At 46.0% G+C, this 18,816-nt stretch overlaps 1 protein-coding gene across 4 annotated transcripts in view; it reads left to right on the forward strand.

The window, feature by feature from the left end:
* Positions 1 to 1,181: 1,181 nt before the first annotated feature.
* The window catches only part of GNB5 (G protein subunit beta 5), a 61,557-nt gene continuing 43,922 nt past the window's right edge, over positions 1,182 to 18,816 (forward strand). Inside the window, exons 1-3 of one of the 4 annotated variants that reach the window (XM_045449722.1) lie at positions 1,182 to 1,311; positions 7,009 to 7,162; positions 11,628 to 11,739. In XM_045449722.1, coding sequence (XP_045305678.1) covers positions 7,037 to 7,162; positions 11,628 to 11,739 — 238 coding nt within the window. In that variant the 5' untranslated portion in view covers positions 1,182 to 1,311; positions 7,009 to 7,036. Of the gene's footprint in view, positions 1,312 to 7,008; positions 7,163 to 11,258; positions 11,375 to 11,462; positions 11,740 to 18,816 lie in introns of those variants that run through there. The other 3 variants (XM_045449725.1, XM_045449724.1, XM_045449723.1) reach the window with 3 other exon arrangements.

The raw sequence follows: 18,816 nt of genomic DNA on the forward strand, positions 1-18,816 counted from the left end.
GTTGGGTCAGGTTTTTTTTAATTGCTGGGAGACTACATTTTTCTTACGTGCACGAGGTTTATGCTTTTCTTCAAGGGTTGTATACTTAAAGATGCTGGGATCTCTATAGATTCATAATTTCTCATAAAATGTGTATAAACAGTTGGGATGCCCGGGTGGCTCAGTCAGTTAAGTGTCCGACTCTTGGTTTAAGCTCAGGTCATGATCTCACAGTTTGTGGGTTGGAGCCCCATGTAGGGCTTGCTGACAAGGTGGAGCCTGCTTGGGTTTCTCTCCCTCTCTGTCTCTCTCTCAAAATAACTTTTTAAAAAAGTATATAAATGTTTTAGTCTCTCTCTCTCTCTCTTTCTGTCAAAATAACTTTTTAAAAAAATATATAAATGTTTTTAGAAGGGAAGTAAATATGCCATAAGTCCTGCCTCAGGCTGTGCCTCCATGGGCTCCCAGACAGTGAGAGAAGGAGGGGCCACTTGGCAGAGACGTGAGTGGGTTTCTGATGTGCACTTGTGACCTTCTCCATGCCCCTTCTCCTCTCCCCATCTTCCCTAGGCCACAGGAGCCCATCATCCTTCCTTTTTGGTTCCCACAAGTCAGGGTTCTTGCCTGCTTTACGGCACTCACCCTGGGCTATAGAAGCCGGTAACATTGCCCATCTCCTTTGCCACCCTGTGAGCTCCTGGAGAGCTTGTCCACATCTCACTCGTTCCACTGCTCATCTTGATGCTGGTGAGATGGGACAGGGCTTCAGGAGCGAGGTCCTATTAGAGGCAGCAGGACTGGAGGGGAGAGGCTGGTCAGCCTTGAGCAGGAGTAGATCTTGTTTGGGAACAAGACAAGCGGACCTTCAGAGGCTGAAAACTTTATGCATGGAGACGGGAGAGGGGCACTCATCCCACATCCTGCTCAGTCCCACAAAGCTGAAGGTGGGAAGGATAGCCAAAATGAAGACGTGCTGGTGGGCTGAGGACTGAGAAGGCAGGAGGCGCTGGTAACAGTCACAGGGGAATGTTAGGGTTGCTCAGTGGAGCGGGAAATGGATTCGTGAGGGGCAAAGCTGCCATGTCTGCCTCCTGCGGAGGGCAGAGAACTGAGCCCGAGACACAGGTCAGCGGAGGTTCTGAGGGCATCTGGTGCGGATGAGCAGAAGGATGCCATCAGCAGTGTGTGCCCGTGGGAAGGGACAAAGCTGCTGAGTCTCAACACCCAGATAAGGAGATTAGAGGTGAGGCTTCTGCTTCAGCACCTTCCCCTTGGAGCTGCAGGTCTGACTGACTCCTCAGCTGGTCGCTCCAAGTGTTGACTCTCTGGAAGGTATGTATGTACTCACATATATGCAGGCTCTCCCACACGCTCCGAAAGTGTTCCTATGTGCACACACCAAGGTGTTAGGTGGGATTTCTGGGAGGTAGGAGCACAGGTAAGGGGAGGTTGGGGGGTTAATCTGCCTGTTCTAATTGTTCTACAACCTGCATGTGTTTCTTTTGAAATACTAGGAAGGTGTTTTGTTTTAAAAATGTATTTCGTGCTGGCATCCAGGGGGAAAACGTTAGGCATCTGTAAAGTCATATAATCTGTTTTAAAAATGGATCCAAGTAACACTTTGCATGTGAACATAAGCCTCAGAATGCAGCTTATGGAATAGGAAGGTTTTTTTTTTTTTTTTTTTTAACGTTTATTTATTTTTTTTGGGACAGAGAGAGACAGAGCATGAACGGGGGAGGGGCAGAGAGAGAGGGAGACACAGAATCGGAAACAGGCTCCAGGCTCCGAGCCATCAGCCCAGAGCCTGACGCGGGGCTCGAACTCACGGACCGCGAGATCGTGACCTGGCCGAAGTCGGGCGCTTAACCGACTGAGCCACCCAGGCGCCCCTGGAATAGGAAGGTTTTAATACAAATGTTATATAGTCACATCTGTGAGCTATATCCACACTGTCATGTGCATCAGAGCTTTCTTCTTTATTGCATATCACAGTTTATCCGGTCTGTTGATGAACATTTGGGTTCTTCCATGGGGCTATTCTGGATAAAGCTGCTATGACATCCTTATTCATTTTTTTGAGGATATAAGTATTTGTTTCTGATGAGTGTATATCCAGGAGTAGAATTGCCAGCTCACAGATTATGTATAGCTTTAGTAGGTCCTATCAACCAGTTTTCCAAAGAGGTTGTACCAGTTTATACTCCCACCAACAAGGAAAAGGGTCCAGTTCTCCACACCCTTGGCCACACTTTGAATTGTCAGTCTTTTAAATTTTAGGTATTCCAGTGGGTAAGTACTGGTATAGCAGTGTGGTTTTCATTTGCATTTCTTTGATGACTAATGATATTGAGCGCCTCTAATATGTTTATGGACCATATGAATGTCTGCATTTGTGAAGGGTCCGTTCAAAGTCTTGTATTAAAAATAATAATCTTGGGGCCCCCTGGGTGGCTCAGTCTGTTGAGTGTCCAACTTTGGTTCAGGTCATGATCTTGCGGTCAGTGAGTTTGAGCCCCACGTCGGGCTCTGTGCTGACAGTTCAGAGCCTGGAGCCTGCTTCGGATTCTGTCTCCCTCTCTCTCTGCCCTTCCCCCACTCAGGTTCTGTTCTCGCTGTCTCTCAAAAATGAATAAACGTTAAAAAAATTTTAATAATTTTTAATGAGATAACACACACAAAAATGAGCTTTGTAAAGCATCCATTTCAGTGGTTCTCAGTACATATGCAAGGATGTGCATTATCTAATTCCAGAGCATTTCCATCACCCCAGACGAGAAACCCCTTACACATTAAGCAGTCACTCCCAATTCTCCCCTCCTCCCACTTACTGGTAACCTTTAATCTACCTTCCCCGTCTGTATGGATTTGCCTATCCTGGACATTTCATATAATTGGAGTCACAGTAAGTGGCCTTTTGTGTCTGGCTTATTTCACTTAGCATGTTTTCAAGGTTCATCCATGTTGCAGCCTGTAACAGAATTTCATTCTTTTTTTTAAATTTTTTAATGTTTATTTTTGAGAGAGAGAGAGACAAGAGACAGAGCCTGAGCAGAGTCAAGAGCAGAGAGAGAGGGAGACACAGAATCTGAAGCAGGCTCCAGGCTCTGAGCAGTCAGCACAGAGCCCAATGTGGGGCCCAAACTCACAAACTGTAAGATCATGACCTGAGCCGAAGTTGGTCACACAACCAACTGAGCCACCCACGTGCTCCTGATTTCATTCTTTTTTATTGCCAGATAACATTCTACTATATGGGTATACCATATATTGTTTGTTGATCAAAAAATAAACCCATTTGTTGATGGGTTTGAGTTGTTGACACTTTGGGCTTAAATGCTACTACAAACATTCATGTATGAGTTTTTATGTGAACATGTGTTTTCAGTTTTCAGGGGCATATACCTGGGAGTGGATTTGCTGGGTCATATGGTGACAACTCTGTTCAGCTTTCAGAGGAACTGCCAAACTGTTTTCCACAGCAGCTGCACCAGTTTACATTCCACAAGCAAAGCGTGGTTGGGTGGAGGGGGAGTTGTTTTGCCCATTTTACTTTTATTTTATAAGTAAAAACTGGAGATACCCTACATATGCAATAATAGGAGGTTGGTTTAATAAATTATGACAGGACATAGTATAGAGTAATACCAAAGCTGTTATCACAAAACAGATCTGTAAGTACTGACAATAAATGAGGTGAAGAAGGCAAATAGCTAACAGCCTTCTTTGTGTAACTCACAAAGCTTTACCTATGGTGTCAGAAGAGTCTGGAAGAATGTGCACCAAATCTAAATAAGGGGGAAAAAACGCAGAGCAGGTTATAGGGACTTTCACTTCTGACTTTCTATCTTTGGCCTGTACTCTTAAATATAGGGTGATGGGTTGTTCAGTAATTTTCAAATTATATATTTAGGTGAAAGATTGGAAGGACATTTTGTGCTTGGCATGGGATTAGGGGAAGGTTTGAGTTCTATGGACAACCGCAGAACAACTTCATGTCAAGGCTTGTTTTCTTGTTTTTTTGTTTATTTTTTTTAATGTTTTATTTATTTATTTATTTTTGAGAGAGAAAGACACAGAGCCTGAGCAGGGGAGGGGCAGAGAGAGATGGAAACACAGAATCTGAAGCAGTCTCCAGGCTCTGAGCTGTCAGCACAGAGCCCAATGCGAGGCTTGAACTCGTGAACTACGAGATCATGACCTGAGCCGAAGTCGGACGTTCAACCGACTGAGCCACCCAGGTGCCCAAGGCTTGTTAAAATGGGACATTTTTATATTTTTCTTGTCAAAATGTTCACTGAGACACTTGTCCTAGCTGGGAAAAGTTCCCTCACCATAAAAAGGATTATTGACCATAAGTATGGTAGAATGCGCTGAGAATAAATTTAGACATGATACAGATGCTAAGTGAAAAACACCAGTGTATAAAAATATTAAAACTATAAAATCTATTCTTGTATATGCCAAAATGTGGACAGGCGTCTCTCTGGGCAGTGGGATTGTAGATGATTATTTTCCTCCTTATACCTTTTTGATTTTTCCTGACACTACAATGCCCATGTATAATATTTATAGTTTTAAATACTGTAATATTTCTAATTTAGTTTGTTGCTTGCCTGCTTAATAACCAGATCTAAAATGCTAGCTGTGTGAAGCGATTTAAGGTTGGTATGTCTCAAAACTGGTGGTCTCCATTAGAAAACGGTGTTTTCCAAGAATATGCAATAGCACTATGAAGCAAAAAAAACTAAAGTTCAAAATTATACATGGCATACAGTTCCAATTTTTTTAGAGTATAAATATATGCTTATGAAGACACTAGAAGAAAACACAAAATGTTAACAGCAGTCACTTCATTAGTATAGGGCATGCAGGTGATTGTCCCTCTTCATGTCCTTCTGTTTCCAATTATTTCTAATAAACATGTACAGCTCTTATCATTTGATAGAGTTTAAAATTCACTGTCTCCTTCCAGATTTGGGATATTGGCATTTTTTTTCTCCTTCCCTTTCTCTTGCCTTCCCATAACGCCTAGCCATGCTTGTATTCCTTCTCCACTCGGTCCCTCAGGTTTCTTCTCTCCTTCCATTTCCACAGTTGCTACTCCATCCAGAGCTTGTTTCCTCTTTCCCAGAACACGATAACAGTTTCCTAACCTAGTTGATTCCCCTGTTGTACATTCTCTCTCTGACCTACTTCTGGAAGCACAAATGCTGGAATAATCCACTTGAATGACGTTGCTGCCTTGCTGAAAAACCCACGGTTCACCTTCCTAATGCTATTACTTGGAGTCCTCAGCATGACCTAGTGACTGGCAGGTGTGGGCAGTGGGGGGCAACATTACCGGGTCCTCGCCAAAGGCCAGGCTCCAGTGGGCAGGCCCTTGAGTGTTTCATGAAAAGGCAGAGCAGACTGATTGCGCCAGTTCCATGGTAAGTGTTGCGGAGTCCCACTGCACACAGATTCAGGCTCCACCACTGACCTTGAACATGTTTAATCCCCCGGCACTTCCTCAGCTGTAACACAGATGTCTGCTTCCTTCCTGGGGTGGTTGTGAGCAGTCAGGGCCAAGCACTCCATGGTGGTCAGTAGCTGGTTCCCTTCTGACCTTTCATCCTTAAAGGACTGTCCTCTACTCTGTTACTTAGAGATCTCCAGAACTACTATCAGCTGCCCCTTTGCTGTGGCAGAGTTCAACCCAATTTCTCCAGCCCCATGGTGACCTCTGCATGATAGACATCCCCCTTAGAAGTGTCCCCGCTGCCACCTGCCCCATAAATACATTCTTCTCAAATTTGGCTCTTTGAAATGTTCAGACCAGTACCCCCCAAATATCTTTATATTCAGGGGGTTATTTCTTTGAATCTTGATGTGTCCCACTCTTTGGAACACCTATTAAATCGGCTCCACCATGATGGCTGCTCCCTCCCCCTCTTACCCTCTTGTCCTCATCTCCAGCAGTGGCACTGCAACACCTAGCTTCCCCAACAGAAACCTAAGAGGCATTGTAAACATCTCCCCCTCCTTGTCCCCACATGTCACCAAGTCTGGCTCCTTCTTCCTAAGTGTGGTCCACATACATCCTACACCATTGTTCCAAGTAAGGCCTTCATTGTGTTCTGCCTGAAAAGTGGCCTTAGGCTCTGCTTCTTCCACATCTCTAGCCTCCCCCCACCCCCACCCCCTTCCCACTGCTATGCTGCTTTTGCTGCTACTGTAGGCACTCACAGGGCAACTTAACATCTATGGAGCATTCATGGTATTCCAGCCTTGAGCTAAGCTTCATGAACTGTCTCTTCTAATTCCCCTGATGACCCTGTGACAATACATGTTAAGATCCCCATGTGATCGATTAGCAAAGATCCGGAGAGGTCAAAGTAACTGGCCTAAGTAGTGGGGCCAGGATCTGGTCAGCCAGAGCCAGCACCCTTAGCCACCAGATGGTTTTGCTTCCGTAATTTTGCTCTCCCTCCAGTGCCTGGGCCTGTCTGTTGACCTCTTGATGGACAGACAGGGACCCTGGGTCTGTGGCTGTCAAATATTTAATAAGTGGGATGTGTCCCTTGCAGAGAACCAATACTGCGTTTACTCAGCCTTACAGTATTGGTTGAGATCAGGCTCTACCATTTTCTGACTCTTTATTCCAAAAGTGTACCTTAGAGGCAGAATTTTTTTAAGTTTTAAATTATAGTATCCATTACAACAATGCTTTCCACTGCAAAGCCCCACAGGATTAATATTGTGCTGCAAAGATTAATTGCATCCATGTCTGAAGCTGCCAAAAGAGCCAGTTAAATGGTAACCCCAGAAAACCTATTGTCTAATGCTTTCTTCCTGATTAAATAAACGAGTTGGTGTTGACCCAGCATGTTGTAATAAATCAAAGGTTATACATTAACTGCATATACTTCATCCCACATGTAGAAGTCTGAGCAACCATCATGATAAAAGGAAGATGAGGTTTTAAAAAGCTGTTTCTGTTGGCTTTTCTCATGCACATATGTCCCTTTCTCTCTCTCTCTTTTTCAGCTTCATTTTGGGCAAAAAAAAAAAAAAAATGTGTGATCAGACCTTTCTAGTTAATGTATTTGGCTCCTGTGACAAATGTTTCAAACAACGAGCTCTGAGACCAGTTTTCAAGAAATCTCAACAGCTCAGCTACTGTTCAATGTGTGCAGAAATTGTAAGTGCCACCTTTTAGAAATTTAAGTAGTTACCTGTTTTTAAAATGATGTCTAATGTTTGGGTCCTGTGACAGGGGAATTTACACACACACACACACACACACACACACACACACATACACACACATATACAGCACACATGGGCTCAGTGAGGCAGTACAGCATGGGAGTTCAGGGTTTGGACGCTGGTCTCTGACCTCCTGAGTTCAGATCCAAGTTGTGTTCTTTGGTGGTGGTGTGCCAGCAGATCTCTACTCTCTTAGGAGGTAGGTTTTCCTATATGTAAAATAGGAATAATAGCACTATCTCATAAGGCTTTGTAAGAATCAAATGAGTTCATTTTATTAAGTATTTATGTTTTTTAAGTTTGTTTATTTTGAGAGAGAGGAAGAGGAAGAGAATCCCAAGCAGGCTCTGCACCATCAGTGTGGAGCCCAATGCAGGGCTCGAACCCACGAACCGTGAGATCATGACCTGAACCGAAGTCAGATGCTTAACCGACTGAGCCACCCAGGTGCCCCTGATAAAGTGTTTAAAACAGTAGTACCCGGCACAGGATGTGCTCAATGAATGTTTTGGCTATTATTATTTTTTAGGACTAATGTTTTTTGCTTCTGCTTTCTACTAGTCTGCTAGGCAAGCAACTAAGATAAAAGGGACTCTGGCAAATAAACAGCCTGGAAGTACCTCTCCAAAGACCTTGGTCCAGCTCTCCCTAGGAACAATTCTATTGAAGACTGAACCCTACAGGGCCTCAGTAGTAAACAACATTAAGTTCAGGGAAAAGTGTTCCTTAGGCCTGAGACTTCAGTGAGGGCTGGGGACTGAATATAAATCCTGACATTTTTCAAAGAACACAAATCAATCCTCACTAGAGGTGACTATGCGTCGGCTTTATTCAGTCGGATCTTGCAGCATAATGCCCATAGCATGGCTGAAGCCCTTGAAATTAATCCTATCTCAGAGGATTTGCAAAGCTGGGCTCAGTAATGTGGCTGAGCAGAGCCCCCAACTGGTCAAAGGTGGTGGAGCACTCTTCTCCAGAAGCCCAATAGGAAACCCCCCAATTATCAGCACATTTTAAAAACCATGTATCAAAGAGAGGAGAGGAGAATTTTACATTCTATCCACCTGAAGAGGAAAAGACAGTATTCATCTTCTTGGTTCCATTTATGTTCTCATAAAGCAAATGGCAAGTAAACAGCCCAGAGTGACACACAGGCTTTGGAAAAGTGTAACAATCCTGATGTCACAAGATTCAGGCTTAGTATAACAGGCTTCTACCTGAAGCACCTTGTGTTCTAAACTTAGCTCTGCAAATCGTCAAACCGAGGACATTCAGTTCTTAAAAGAGGCCTGCTTTCCGGCGGCCCTACCATCCTGGTACAGTGCTATTTGTGAATCTAGCTCTTTTGTTTTTTAAACACCTTCTTCTCTGGACACAAGGAGCCCAGAATCCCTGTCGTCACATCCTGTAGCATCATAGATTCTCCCAGGTCAGACGCACTTTTCAGGACACAGTCACAGGCTATCTCCACCATAAGCACTTGCGGGTTCCCAATTATTCAGACACCCTCCTGTGGCTGAGGAGACATCCAAGTGACCGACAGCTGATTTTTATCTGGGCGTTTGGGATTGTGAGCCCCCAGTTTCCCTCTTCACAAATGAGGCAACCCTGTAACTCCACTACTACTGAAAGGTAGCAGAACTCAACTTTTCTGCTCTCCAGACTCCTTACCTAGAAACAGGAGTGGAAACCAAAGTACAGGAAGGCACTTTGTAAACTTTCCCAGCTATTAAAAAGTTGCATGTCCTCATCTCTAGATGGCAGACCCTCCAGATTGGGAGATACGTGGGGTTTAGTTTACAGAGAGAACGTCCAGAGGAGGACACGCTCCAGCGTGAAGCTCTGCTCGCTCCAGATCACACACAGGCAGACCTTGAGCAGGCACACACAGCCCACGAGGGGCCACGAGGCACCAGCCTGAGGAAGTGATGGGAGGATGCTATCTGGCCAGGCCTTCTGAGGTGATCCTGGTGAGAAGTGTCTCCCATGGCCTAGTGTCTCATTCTAATTACTTCATATGAATTGCTCAAGTGTATCAGGGAGCCTTAATTTTGAGCAAGTACTATGTGTCATGGGATGCTCTACAGGGTTACCCAGGATGAGGCTTTTTGAGGAGGTGTTTTCCATTTATAGAGGAGGAGCCTGAGACCCAGAGAAGTTAAGTAAATCACCCAAGGCCACACAGCACAGCCAGGAGTTATCACCCAAGGCCACACAGCACAGCCAGGAGTTATCCTCAGGCAGTATGATCTGGATGGCACCCATGCTTTTACGCTTCTGCTCTACAAACTCTGAAGCAGATATAATAGTTTCACTTTTATAAATAGTTGTATATATCTATTAACACATTGATATTTTGTGTATTTGTTTTATTTTTAATTATACATTTATATTTCTATTTTATATATCCACTTGATATATATTCTATTTTATATATCCACTTGATAAGCTAACATTAACTGAGCACCTACCATATACCATCTATTATGCTAAATACTGAGGATAAGTGATGAATAAACCTGTATCAATGGGGAGCTGGTAGTTGAATCAAAAGGGAGCTGGTAGTTAAAACACATCTGCTATGATGGCGGTGTCTGCTAAGAGGTTCACTCACATTCTCGTATTCAATTCTCACAACAGCCGAAGTAGATGTCCCAGATAAGGAAACCAAAGAGCCCAGAATCTAACCTCCTAGACAACCATGCTTAGATTAATATAGATTACTTCCAACTTTTTTTTTTTAATGTTTATTCATTTTTGAGAGAAAGATAGAGTGTGAGTGGGGGAGGAGCAGAGAGAGGGAGACACAGAATCTGAGGCAGGCTCCAGGCTCTGAGCTGTCAGCACAGAGCCCAATGCGGGGCTCGAACTCACGAACCGTGAGATCATGATCTGATCTGAAGTCAGATGCTCAACCGACTGAGCCACCCAGGCTACTTCCAACTTTCCTTTGATGAAGAGCCACCCAGGACAAGAAGTGGAAGGAGGGAAGGGTGAGCACAGCCACCAAACTCCTGTTTGGGAATGTTTGCTCTAGAATTTGTAACCTCGATCTGCCTTCCCATTTTGCATGTATAAACACACACACACACACACACACACACACACACACACACACACACACGCAAGGTCATGGAGGGGTAAAAGGGAGAAGCCATGGTTGGGTCCTCCACACTGAAGTCTGGAGGCATGTAGCTGAATACAGCCAGACTGCCTAGGTCCAAATCCTGCCTTTGCCTATTTCTGGGAGTGTGACTCAAGCAAATCATTTAAACTCTCCGTCCCTCAACTTCCTCATTTGTAAAATGGGGAGAATAGTATCCATTCAGGGTGATTGTTGTGGTTTATTAACGTAAAGTACTTGGAACAGCGCCTCACATTGCAGAGGACTGGGAAAAAGAGATGCTTGAGCCTGCCTTAAAGTCACTAAATCTGCATCTTTGAGAGACTCCTAGGAACCTTCCATTCTAAGGTGGAGGAAGCTGCCTCAGAAATGACACAGCTGAGATCACTGAGTGTGTGTTCAAAAACGCTGGGTCTGGGCCCCTGAATACTAACCCCACCCCTGCCACCACCTCCTTTTGCTGACCCCAGGCCAGGCACTTAATTCTCTGCGTGAAAAAAAGAAAAGCAAAACCCGGAGTGTGCGGTCTTAATGGCGTACACTACAGCTTCTCAGAAGCCAAAACGAGTTTTATTTTTGCGTATTTGAGTCAACGAAGGAGGAAAGTTTCCCGTTCGTTGTGGGGGCGGGTGGGGAACCAGGGCTACCCAGGATGAGGTGGGAATCAGTGGTGGGTGTGGAGCGGGCCTCGTTGCCCTGTCCTTGCTCACCTACTCTGCAAGTAGCAGCCACTGCGCAGCCTATCAAGTCCCACTGAGAGCTGATCAGTGCCAGGGAGGGGGTAGGTAGGAAGGCCGTGTCACTGGGACTTCACCGGGTCCCAGGACCGGCAGTCCTGGATTGGAATCCCAGTTTGGTCCTTCACTACGAGCGTGTCCTCGGGCAAGTCACGTGATCGTCTCTGAGCCTCGGTTTTCCCACCGGTAAAAGGGGCACTACACTCCCTGCTTCTCCGGGTGTTGTGCGCTGCAGCGCCACCGCGGGCATCGCCCCGGGCACAGCGCCAGGCGCGCGCCGCAGGTGCCAGGGCGGGGGTGGGCGCGGAGGGGGCGCGGGTGTCCGCGGGCGAGGCTGGCAGAGTGGGGGGAGTCGGCCGCGGCAGCCAGGCTCGCAGCCGCCCGCGTCAGCGCCGGAGGGCGGGGCCGCGCTCGGGGAGAAGGCGGCTGGAGCTGCGCCGGGGGCCGCTCCCGCCCGCTCGCCGGCCTGGCCTCTGCCGCCCGCTCACCCGCCGCCCCGCTCTCCGCTTCGCTCCCCGCCGCGCCCCGGCGCGAAGATGGCAACCGATGGGCTGCACGAGAACCAGACGCTGGCGTCGCTGAAGAGCGAGGCCGAGAGCCTCAAGGGCAAACTGGAGGAGGAGCGGGCCAAGCTGCACGACGTGGAGCGTGAGTGCGGGCCGGGGCGGGGGCTGCGCGCCGGGAGGCGGGCCGAAGAAACCAGACCGGCCCCCCGGGGGAGCGGGGTTGGGGGTGCAGGGCCGGGGGGCCGGAGCCGGGCCTCGCGCCCGGGATGGGCTCCCTGGTTCCCGGGCGCCGGTGAGGCGTGGCTTGCGGCCCGGAGCCCCCGGGTTGCGCGGCTGTGGGGCCCGAGCCGGGCGGACCTCGGAGGCGCCGGACACCTTGTAGAGCCCCCGCCCGCTTAGCGGAGGCGGTTCCGCCTCTGGGCGGGGGCGCCTGGTGGAAGCCGCCCCTGGTCGCTGCTCTACCCCGGTAGGGTCTTGAGATGAGTTCCCTCCATCGCCTTCCTGAGAGAGGCGAACTGATCGCAGTCCTGCCCGAGCCGAGCAAGGTGGAGGAGGGGGTGGGGTGTCAGCGGTAGCCAGCGCAGCGAGCCCTGTGGGCGCGGCCTAGGGTAAACTCCTGTTTTGTTTTTTAATCATTTGGCTTTCTCCATCATTGTTGTATCTTTTCTCAGTTTTGCTTTTCCGAGGAACCAGACTCTTGAGTTAAAACCTCATTTTTTCCAATCTGCCCCCTTTCCTTGGGGATGGAGAACCGGGTGGGGGAAGGAAAGCAGAGGAGCTTACCAAATCCTACCATTCAGTTAGTTCACTTGAGGCTGTTTAAGAAGCTTTTGAAGGGATGCGGTGTGTTTGGCATAAACGAGCAACAGCAGTCGTAGGTAAACAACATACTTCTTGACCACTACCATAATTCAGAACCGGCTCTGTGATTTTTATGAGTGAGCAATTAAGTAGCCAGGTTAAATGGCTCTTGGCGGGATCCGCTTCCCTTTACTCTGTCAGATGGTTTGTCCTCGGCAGAGTTTGGGCCGAGGGCCAGGCTTGGGGAAGTGGCATTATCTGCTTATTTTTCAGCTCCGAGGATGGCAGCTCCCCTTTGCTGAGCCCAGCCTCCCTATGGTATCCTCAGGCACACCTATACATCCTGCTCCTACACTTCTTTTTTTGGGGCCACCCCTTTAATATTTTTTGGAAAAGAAACATAGGGTTCATGCTGGGTTGTTAGCACCTGATTCCTTTCTTGATAGAAGCAGATGACCTGAATCGAGAGTATGCTGTGCTTTTGTAAGGGCCTTCTATGGAGACACGCTAAACCTCTATATCATTTAGGGATGTGTCCAGCTACAATTAACTATAGACCCCAAATAAAGTAGCGAAACAAATTGGGAGCTGTTTTCCTCGTGTAACAGGAACAAGGGTAGGTGATCACCGACTTTGGTTTAGCAGCTCAGGGTGCCATCAGGGACCCACCCTCCAGTCTTTCTTCTCCACCACCCTGAGAACACTGGCATTTGCCGCATTATTACAGTATGACCACCACAGCTCCAAACATCACCTCTGTATCCAGGGCCAGAAGAAGGGAGAAAGTGGTCACCAGCCTCTGTTTCTCCTTCTTACCAGGAAAGCAAAAGTGTTCCTCCAAATCTCCCTTCTTCCAACAGATTTTGTACTTTATTGGCCAGAAGTAGGTTACATTGCTACTGCAAGGGACCCTGGGAAAGAGAGAACTGAGCTGGGCACATTGTCATCCCCAAACAACGTTGGGTTTCTGTTATCAGGAAGCAGTAGGGAATGGAAATTGGGAGGCATTGGACAAAGTCTGCCTCATTTCACTCTGCAAATTCCTACATTCTGCAGGTGCTATCGATGATGCTGTATGTGTGGTGTTAGTGCCCCTGAGGTAGGTCGTCTGACTTCTGCATTTTACAGAGGAGCAAACTGAGGCACGGCAGGGTGAAAGGACTTGCCAGAGGACTGCAGTCAGTCGGTGGTGGGACCAGGATTCCAGCCCAGACAGTCAGAACTCCAGCCCAACCTCGCTTCAGCTTTTTGCCCAACTACTTTGGGCTCTGTGCAGAGATTCTCCAGAAACTCTCTTGATCAACAGTGAAGACATCCCATTGGGAACCTGTTAGCCTTTTCTGTGACTTGGGAAATGACCTTAAGGCAGAGAGATAGTCAAGGTAGTTTTTCAGCATAGTCCCCTGTCCTGCCAAGGATGCAGTACCCTCAGAAGCCAACTTTTGGACCCACGGTGGAAAGATCTATCCCCACCTGCATGTAAGTCAGAATTTTGGAGTTGAAAAGACCAGAAGTCATATGGCCATGTTCCCCTTTATTCCCCCTGCAGCCTCCAGACCACTTCTCCTCTACTCCTGTTTAGAACCTTTGCTCCTTTGAAGCTCCTGTCATTCAACTGACATCTGTTTTCCCCTTCTCCATGCTGCTGTCTCCTGACCTCCCAGCCAGGCTGCCTCATTTCTTAAGGAAATTTGGCACATGGCTTGAGCCTTCTTTTTGACTTCAGCCCTGCCCCATCCCTGATATCTTCGGGGTTCCCAAAGGTGACTGTCCTAACCCACTGGCCTCTCTCCATCACAGTCTCCTGGATCCCTTTGGTGCTCAGAGCTACTCCTCCTCTTCTGACCAGTCTCCCCTCTCCCCAGAGATCTTCATGATCTAGGATCACTGGGCTCTTCTCTCTTCCAATCTCTCAACCTCTTACTGAGCCTGTCATTCTTACATTTTGGTGGTGTTATATAGATGGTCCTGTAGCCCCTACCCCAGCTTTTCAGGCCACAAGCTAAGATGGCCAAGTCATCCCGGTTTGCCTGGGACTCTCAGTTTTAAAATGGAAGGTCCTGCATTCTGGAAAACCCTTTAGTCCTGGGCAAACTGGGACAGTTGATCAGCCTTCTGTTAGCTCTGACTTGCCCAAATTCTTGCCTAAAAACACAACAAAATAATAGAGCATGAACTTGGAGGAAAAGCAAACTCTACCCAACTCCAAACCCTCACTTCTTCAGCTCCCCTCCCTTTGACCCTTAGACCAGCATCCATACTGTTGAACCCTCTTCCCTGAGTCAGACCCTTGGCTAACATTACATAGAGGAAGCGGCTGATATGGGTGGCCCAAGGGGAAGCCTGCCTGCATCAAACTCCATAGCCCCAGGCCCAGCGCCCTTGCCTTTCCCCATATTCCTCCAGAGCTTCCTCCTTCTCCGTACATGTTTTTCCCTTATTACTGTCAGCTTACCTTCTGCCATGGGTAAGTGCTCCCTTGCTTGATTATAAGACATTTTAGAATCATGAGATATAATATATAGCTTGTATTAGTTTCCTATTGATGTTGTACAAATTTCCACAAACATAGGTACTTAAAGCAACATAATTTATTCTTTTACAGTTCTGGAAGTCAGAAGTCTAACTGGGTTAGCAGGGCTTTATTCCTTCTGGAAGGTTTAGGGAAGAGTCCCTTCCTGGCCTTGTCCAGCTTCTAGAGGCCACTTGCAGTCCTTGGCTTGTGACCCCACATCCTCTAACCTCCTTTCTCTCATCACATCTTGACTCTGATCTCCCTGCCTCCCTCTTACAAGGACCCTTGTGATTACAGTGGACCCACCTGTATAAACTGGGATAATCATCCTCTCTCAAGATCCTTAAGTTAATCACATCTCAGAGCCCCTTCTGCCATGTAAGGTAACATAGTCACAGGTTCCATGGATTAGGACATAGACATCTTTGGAGGTCTTATCACACAACTCTCAAAACTAGAAGGGTCACCAGCTTCAGCCTCAGTCCTAAAGGCACAAAAAGTTTTCTTCTCCTCCCTGCCACCTGTATGGATGAGACCACTGAGATCCAGGGAAGGATTATATTCCTTTAGCTGCCCTAAGGTTCTGCAGCTACTCTAAGGGAGAATGGGGAGCAGACGCCAGGGTTCAGGCTCCTAGGTATAGCTCTCCTCCTCACCCTGCTAGGCCATCACTCAGACAGTTGTGATTTACATTAAAAAGACAAAAAAAAAAAAAAAGCTGTGGGGGCGGGGCGGGCACCTAGATGGCTCAGTCAGTTAAGCATCTGACTTTGGCTCAGGTCATGATCTTGCAGTCCGTGGGTTCAAGCCCTGTGTCTGGCTCTGTGCTGACAGCTCAGAGCCTGGTGCCTGCTTTGGATTCTGTGTCTCCCTCTCTCTCTGCCCCTCCCCTGCTTACAACTCTGTCTCTCTCTCAAAAATAAATAAACATTAAAAAAAATTTTTTTGAGGAAAAAATATCTATGCATGTATGAAAAGGTTTCAGTATTAAATTTTAAAAAGTCGTAAACAGTACATATAACATGATCTCATTAGCTTAAACAAGAGATGCTTGTGTTATGCGTTGACTTTGTGGCAGGTTACACAAGAAACTGTTATCGCTAGAGAAGGCCAGGGGAGGAAGGGAAGTAGAGGTATTTTTCACTTTCTACCCATCTGTGCATTTACTGCGTGTATAATAAAAAATGAGTACTGGAACAGGAGTCAACATCAAGAAAAAAAAAGTTCAACTTTAAAGAGTCCTTAACTTGAAATTAAACTGAAGAATGATCTGGAAAACAGGCTGCAAGCAGAGCAGGAGGCATGCTGTGTTTATTTCAGCTACCATGTACCGGCAGCCTCCTGGGGCTGAGGGGGGCTTCTTCCAGATTCCCAGCTTCCTTGGTGGCAGATTCTCATCTAGTCTAGGAACGAACAACTCAAAGATTTCTGTAATTTCTTTGAGTACAAATCCAGATGACATTTGGGCAAATCATAGGACTTATCATCAGATGCTACTCACTTTTCTATCTGTTCTAAATGTAACTTTGTGAAAGGCTTTACTGTCAAAGATTATTGTTATGGCTGGAGCCTTGGACTCTTCTGATTTTATGGTGTAGGGAGAAATCTAGGAAAACTGAATTTCTGGATTAGTCTGAAACAAATGTGTTGGCTGACTTTTTCCACGTTCTAAGGAAAACTGCTGTGTCCTGAGGCTAGAATGAGTTTCATTTCAAGCTAATCCTCTCCCTGCTGCTCTTCCACCCGCTGCCCGCAGCCGTGAGAGGCTTTCATTGCGTCTCCCTTTGCTTTGGCTCTGCGTTCCTAATTGCACACAAGCTAGCTAACATAAGTGTCTCCAGGGTACCATCGTAATAAACGAATGCCCACTGCCACATATTTAGAAATATAGAAGACAACAAGCCATTTATAACCCCACCACCCAGAGACAGCCACTTATAACATTTTGGTGTATTTCATAGCTTATGATTTTATGCTTGCCTATATATTTGTGAGCATATTTGGGATTGCACTAGATTTAGAGTTTGAGCCTAGTTTTAATCTAACACAATGGATTAAAATGCCCCCCATGTCATTTTACTGTTCTTTTTAATGTCAATATTTTGAAGTAATTGTACGGAACCATATAGGACTCCATCTGAAAGATGGTACCATAGCTTAGTCTTTCCAGTTTCTAATTAGGGAATTCTGGGGAGGTTTTTTTCTGTGTGTAGCTAATGGATGTTTTGGAGCAATTTCAAAATCTCAAGCACAAGTGAGGAAATGTGATTGCAGATATTTTCCTACCGTCCCAGTGTTTAAGGATTTTGTTTATATCCCACCTCATTCGATCCTGAGGTAAATTCAGGTGGAATGCTTTTTTAAATTGTTTTACCTGTATTGTTTTACACTGTAATGTAACAGTGTTACCTTGTTTTCAGGTGTACAACATAGTGATTCTACAACTCTATAGGTTATGCTGTGCTCACCACAATTGTGTGACCATCTGTCACCATACAATGGTATTATGATATCATCGACTATATTCCCTATGCTCTTATCCCCTTTTATCCCCATGACTTACTCATTCCATACCTGGAAGCCTGTGCTTCCCACTCCTCTTGACCCACTTTGCCCATCCCCCACTCACCTCCCCTCTGGCAACCATCAGTCTGTTCTCTGTATTTATGGGTCTACTTCTGCTTTTCATTTGTTTGTTTTGTTTCTTAAATTCCACATATAACTGAAATCATATGGTATTTGTCTTTATGTCTCTGACTTACCTCACTTAGCATAACACTCTCTAGGTCCATCCATGTTGTAAATGATATCACCCTTTTTTTATGAGAAGTGTTTCATTGTGTGTGGGTGTATAGATACACCACATATTTATCCATTCATCTATCGATGGACACTTGGGTTGCATAATGAGTTTTTTAGAATTAGCTTTGGATAATTTTTCATTAAAAAAAAATTTTTTTTTTAATTTATTCATTTTTGAGAGACAGAGAGACAGAGTGTGAGCAGGGGAGAGGCAGAGAGAGAGAGGGGAAGACACAGAATCCAAAGCAGGCCCCAGGCTCTAAGCTGTCAGCACAGAGCCCGACACTGACCTGAACCCATGAACCGCAAGATCAGGACCAGAGCTGAAGTCAGACACTTAACTGACTGAGCCACCCAGGCACCCCAGATACTTTTTCATCTTTGATTCCTTAGATCTTCTACCAAATTGTGGCCATCAAAAGACTGTATATTGGTGCCAAATTTGGAAAGTGATTCAAGATCATTTTTTAAATGGTTCTGTTTTTCTACTGAAGATGTCTCACTTGTCTTTGAACTTATCTAATGTATTACCAGTCATTTCCACAATGTTCATGTTCAGGAAAACTTTAGATCTTGTCTGTGCTTGGGTCACTTTTTTCATGGCCTTTTGGAATGATGAGAAGGACCCTGATGCATGTTTTCACTTTACGAATTTATGTTGTTTGGATTTTCATGAACAGACTTGCACACTATACATTTTACTTTAGGTTCACATGTGCGACAGATTATAAAATAGCAAAATATTCCCTGAAAGTTGACAGGAAGCCACATCTTCATGAAAAATTCATCTTTGCTTGAAACCAGAATTACAGATTATTTCCAGGGCCCCATCCAGATAACTCTTAACACCCTCGTTTTACAGAGGAGGGCACAGGCTCAGAGGAGACATTTGTTTCCACTAATTTATAAGTTGTGCCTTTCCCTCAGGCCTCACTTTCCTTTTCTTTTTTTTTTTTTTTTAATTTTTTTTTTTTAAAGTTTATTTATTTTTGAGACAGAGAGAGACAGAGCATGAAGGGGGGAGGGGCAGAGAGAGAGGGAGACACAGAACTGGAAGCAGGCTCCAGGCTCTGAGCCGTCAGCCCAGAGCCTGACGCGGGG

Source organism: Leopardus geoffroyi, chromosome B3, assembly GCF_018350155.1.
Source record: "Leopardus geoffroyi isolate Oge1 chromosome B3, O.geoffroyi_Oge1_pat1.0, whole genome shotgun sequence".
In the NCBI taxonomy this organism is placed as follows: Eukaryota; Metazoa; Chordata; class Mammalia; order Carnivora; family Felidae; genus Leopardus; species Leopardus geoffroyi.